The 5,126-nt window shown below is 43.7% G+C and overlaps 1 protein-coding gene across 1 annotated transcript in view; it reads left to right on the forward strand.

The window, feature by feature from the left end:
• Nucleotides 1-524: 524 nt before the first annotated feature.
• The window catches only part of LOC139402880 (rho GTPase-activating protein 7-like), a 39,723-nt gene continuing 35,121 nt past the window's right edge, over nt 525-5,126 (forward strand). The window contains exon 1 of the mRNA XM_071146767.1: nt 525-877. Within this exon, the coding sequence (XP_071002868.1) occupies nt 865-877 (13 nt within the window). The 5' untranslated portion in view covers nt 525-864. The remainder of the gene's footprint in view (nt 878-5,126) is intronic.

The following is a 5,126-nucleotide window of genomic DNA, read 5'->3' on the forward strand; positions in this document are numbered from 1 at the left end:
GCTTCTCTTCTGAGCGGCGGCGCAGTTGGGCTGCAGCAAGGCGGAGCGGGAGAGGTACTGAGCACTCTCGCGTTTGAAGCACAGAAAACAGTCAATACCAACGTTATAAGCAAGCAATGTAACCAAATGTATTCGATTAAAAATAAACTTAAAGTTGGAAGTAAAGTATAGGTCACCAGCACTTGCAATAGAAAATAGGTATATACGAATGTAATTTTTTTTAACTTTGTAATATTGACTTCGTTCACACCTGCTGAACTGCATTCGATTTATGCCACATTTTACGCACAACATGCAAGTGAGAGAAAAACTATACAAAGTCCTTACGTGTAAAATCTCACAATATTTCGAGTTTTTTTATACAGTGTTTATACCACCGCTGCGGTACGGTATGTAGCGCTGTAGAGCGGGTCCTCTGTGCTCCGCTCGATAATCATCAGGTGGGCAGGCAGGGTAGCCTAGACCGGAGCGGAGAGGTGGAGCCACGTTTGTCCATTCCTAAAATCTTATTCACACACTAGTTCATTCACATTCGCGCTTGGGTCCCCATAGGAAGTTTCAGTAGGGAAGTCATTTCATAAGATCGAGGAGGAATTTTATTGCGTCCTGTTCAGCCAAATGACAATATAACCATGGAATTACTGTATTATGTACTGTTCAGCGACCTTTTGGGACTAATTGTGTCTAGAGTTTGAGTCTATAGACACTGTTTCGTGCGGAGGTTTTGGGTTGAACTACGCTGGAAAGCAGAAAATATGCGAGCTTCGCCCTAACATTGGAGTAAACCTGAGCGGACTCGCCAGCCTGGGCGCAGCGGGAGTATTTGATTTTATCCCGAGGAAGTCTCCGTGTAGAGAAATAAACATGATTTTAACTCGTAAGTCAATTAATTTGTTTACTCCGATGTTTTACTATTCAGAATGTTTAAATAAATAGGGATTTCCATGCTTTTGAGCAGAGAAAACCTACTTGGAAAATAATGTTTTTGATTGTGATTGATCTGTTCTCACTTTTCCATGATTTGAATTAAATTTGTATTTAACCATTTTAGAAGGGATTTTTTTTTCTCCTTTTGCAAAGAAAAGTTGTTTGACATTGGTCTCATCCGCTCTGTAAGGAACTGTGCTGAAATGAGTGTTGTGCTTAGCTGCAGGCTGTCAGATAAGCAGTCTCTTCCAGTCTCCACTGCTCCTACGCCGACTTCCAAGATAAACGCGCACAGTTTATTCGACCATGGCCTGCGTTCTATTCGCAGGTTTAGACTAGGCAAGTGAGCCATAGTCTGTTGGCCTATATATGTCTATATACGTCTGACGTTTCAATAGCCTGGTATACACACACACAGACAACAAAGTTTGATTATTCACACTGTTGAATTATACATGTATCTGAGCATAAATTGTGCTGTTTGTTAAATTCGTTGCTGCCTTGGTCTTACAGTGCTTCCAATTTGTTTGCCATGACTACCAAACTCAAGTTCCCTTTGCTTGTCTGCTGACATTTTTTCTAGTGGCGCTTGGGAGAAGAAAGCCTTCTGTGTGATATAAAAAGCGAGCTTGGTGGTAGCGTATTTCGGCTGTGAATGTCTTTTATCTGATTCCTACTGGTCATACTGTATTTCGCGCGTGACTGCTTATCTGTAATACACAAGGTATAGAATGCAGCCCCCCGTGGTCAAATAGTGGGGCACACACAGACCAGCCTCTCAATCTACCCCTCAATTCATAAAAGAAAGATGATATAGTAGAAATTAGTAACAAACAGACCAAAAAGGGAAACTCTCCCACCCTCTCTCTTTCCCTCCCCTTTATATCTCTATCTATCTGTTCCCTCTCCTTTCTATCTATCTGTTCCCTCTCCTTTCTATCTCTATCTATCTGTTCCCTCTCCTTTCTATCTCTATCTATCTGTTCCCTCTCCTTTATATCTCTATCTATCTGTTCCCTCCCCTTTATATCTCAATCTATCTGTTCCCTCTCCTTTATATCTCTCTCTATCTGTTCCCTCTCCTTTCTATCTCTATCTATCTGTTCCCTCTCCTTTCTATCTCTATCTATCTGTTCCCTCTCCTTTATATCTCTATCTATCTGTTCCCTCTCCTTTATATCTCTATCTATCTGTTCCCTCCCCTTTATATCTCAATCTATCTGTTCCCTCTCCTTTATATCTCTCTCTATCTGTTCCCTCTCCTTTCTATCTCTATCTATCTGTTCCCTCTCCTTTATATCTCTATCTATCTGTTCCCTCTCCTTTCTATCTCTATCTATCTGTTCCCTCTCCTTTCTATCTCTATCTATCTGTAATTTGCATGTTGTCAAGTGGGGGTGTTGTGTTTTTAAATGGAGGAATATGAAACAGGCTTAAATCAAACTATTTCTAAGGGCAGGAAGTATGGCAGAGTTTCTGAAGGATTCATTCATTTTATATTGTAAAGTTGCTATCAATTCTATGAAGGAACATAGATATGTCCTTCTGTCTCTCTTCAGCCCGTCCTATTTCTGTTCCGACCTTGGTGTGCTTTGTTATTGACGTTCTCATCACAAACTGTTCTGGGATCTGTTTAATGGGTGGCTATGAGTGGGTGACGGGAACACAGGGTGTTATAATATCTGACCATGGGTCAGTTCTAAAGCATATCAGATAAGTTGTATGGGTTGTCTGGGTCTTGTCACCGGATCCTGGACCAGGGCCCTGAGCAAACATAAATCTGTCACCAGAGGTAGAGAGAGACCTCAGAGACCAGGCATTGTGATGATCCATCTTGCCCAGCTGTGTGTGTGTGTGTGTGTGTGTGTGTGTGTGTGTGTGTGTGTGTATGCTCATGCTCGTGTGTGTGTGTGTGTGTGTGTGTGTGCGTGTGTGTGTGTGTGTGCTCGTATGCTCGTGTGTGTGTGCATGTTTGGTGTTGGATGACCGGAAAGAATCATGGGGCACCTCCATTAGTTGTGTGTGTGTGTGTGTGTCTGAGTTGGTGTGTGTCGTGTGGTATCCTATGGAGCCAGCCAGATGGTGGTACTCTCACTTACCTACCAGCCAGACCTTCTCCCAGATCACCAGATGTCTTCACGCAGGAATGTCAAAACTTGATATCCACAAAGATTCACCACTTCTCCTCTGACTGTAGTTTTTGCTGTAGTATAGTTGTATCAAGATGTGTTGAAATTCGCTATGAATCTGTAGTTCGCTGGCCAATTGAACCCTGTTTACATTCATCATGAACGTCTAACTCCGGCCAATAGCCTGTGAGTCAGAACTGAAACGGCCAGGACATGTATAAACTGCCATTACAGATGATTCTGTCTGTAACATTGCAGGAGGCCCATTACAGAGGATTCTGTCTGTAACATTGCAGGAGGCCCATTACAGAGGATTCTGTCTGTAACATTGCAGGAGGCCCATTACAGAGGATTCTGTCTGTAACATTGCAAGAGGCCCATTACAGAGGATTCTGTCTGTAACATTGCAGGAGGCCCATTACAGAGGATTCTGTCTGTAACATTGCAGGAGGCCCATTACAGAGGATTCTGTCTGTAACATTGCAGGAGGCCCATTACAGAGGATTCTGTCTGTAACATTGCAGGAGACCCATTACAGAGGATTCTGTCTGTAACATTGCAGGAGGCCCATTACAGAGGATTCTGTCTGTAACATTGCAGGAGGCCCATTACAGAGGATTCTGTCTGTAACATTGCAGGAGGCCCATTACAGAGGATTCTGTCTGTAACATTGCAGGAGGCCCATTACAGAGGATTCTGTCTGTAACATTGCAGGAGGCCCATTACAGAGGGTTCTGTCTGTAACATTGCAGGAGGCCCATTACAGAGGATTCTGTCTGTAACATTGCAGGAGGCCCATTACAGAGGATTCTGTCTGTAACATTGCAGGAGGCCCATTACAGAGGATTCTGTCTGTAACATTGCAGGAGGCCCATTACAGAGGATTCTGTCTGTAACATTGCAGGAGGCCCATTACAGAGGATTCTGTCTGTAACATTGCAGGAGGCCCATTTAGATGCTTTAAGGTCATGTTGAATGCACTTCACTAGCATCAGTTGCAGTTGTTCTCTCACTGCCTGTCTCTATGGATACAAATAATGACTATATAAAATATACACTGAGTGTACAAAACATTTGGAACACCTTCCTAATATTGAGTTGAATATTGAGTTGGTGACTGCTGCTTCAGGTTAACACTGAATTACAAAGCAATTGAACCACTACCGAAGCCTTGATTATATCATCTGTCTCGACCTGCTACTGTGCAGATCCTTGTGAAAGACCCTACCGAAGCCTTGATTATATCACCTGTCTCGACCTGCTACTGTGCAGATCCTTGTGAAGGACCCTACCGAAGCCTTGATTATATCACCTGTCTCGACCTGCTACTGTACAGATCCTTGTGAAAGACCCTACCGAAGCCTTGATTATATCACCTGTCTCGACCTGCTACTGTGCAGATCCTTGTGAAAGACCCTACCGAAGCCTTGATTATATCACCTGTCTCAACCTGCTACTGTGCAGATCCTTGTGAAAGACCCTACCGAAGCCTTGATTATATCACCTGTCTCGACCTGCTACTGTGCAGATCCTTGTGAAGGACCCTACCGAAGCCTTGATTATATCACCTGTCTCGACCTGCTACTGTGCAGATCCTTGTGAAAGACCCTACCGAAGCCTTGCTTTGATAAGACGTCTGTAATGGATCACCTGTGGATTTGATTAAGATTCACAGTTGGCGGCCCCACTTAATCACTGATAATCACTGTTATCAGGCCACGGGCATCGACAGTAGCGTCTGCCGTCAACTCGTCCTCTTAACTGCCAGTTTAAATAGCAACCCCCCCAATAACAATTGAATGCCGTGTCTTGACTCTTGACACCACCCCTTTAAATTGTTTACATTGGTGATGAAGTTGTCCTTTGAAATTCATTGGCTAGATTCTAGGTGCTAGTTGACAGCGAATCCCCCTATAAGATCCCAGCTTGCAGGCTCAACCAAGCCTAACTACCTCCTGCTCTGCTCTGCTTTGAAGAGGGAATATTGGCCACCGATTGTGAGAACTTCCTGCTACAGGAAAGGAGGGAATAGGAGGGTGGCTAGCAGAGAGAGAGAGAGAGAGAGAGAGA

This window comes from Oncorhynchus clarkii, unplaced genomic scaffold, assembly GCF_045791955.1.
Source record: "Oncorhynchus clarkii lewisi isolate Uvic-CL-2024 unplaced genomic scaffold, UVic_Ocla_1.0 unplaced_contig_2103_pilon_pilon, whole genome shotgun sequence".
Taxonomy (NCBI): Eukaryota; Metazoa; Chordata; class Actinopteri; order Salmoniformes; family Salmonidae; genus Oncorhynchus; species Oncorhynchus clarkii.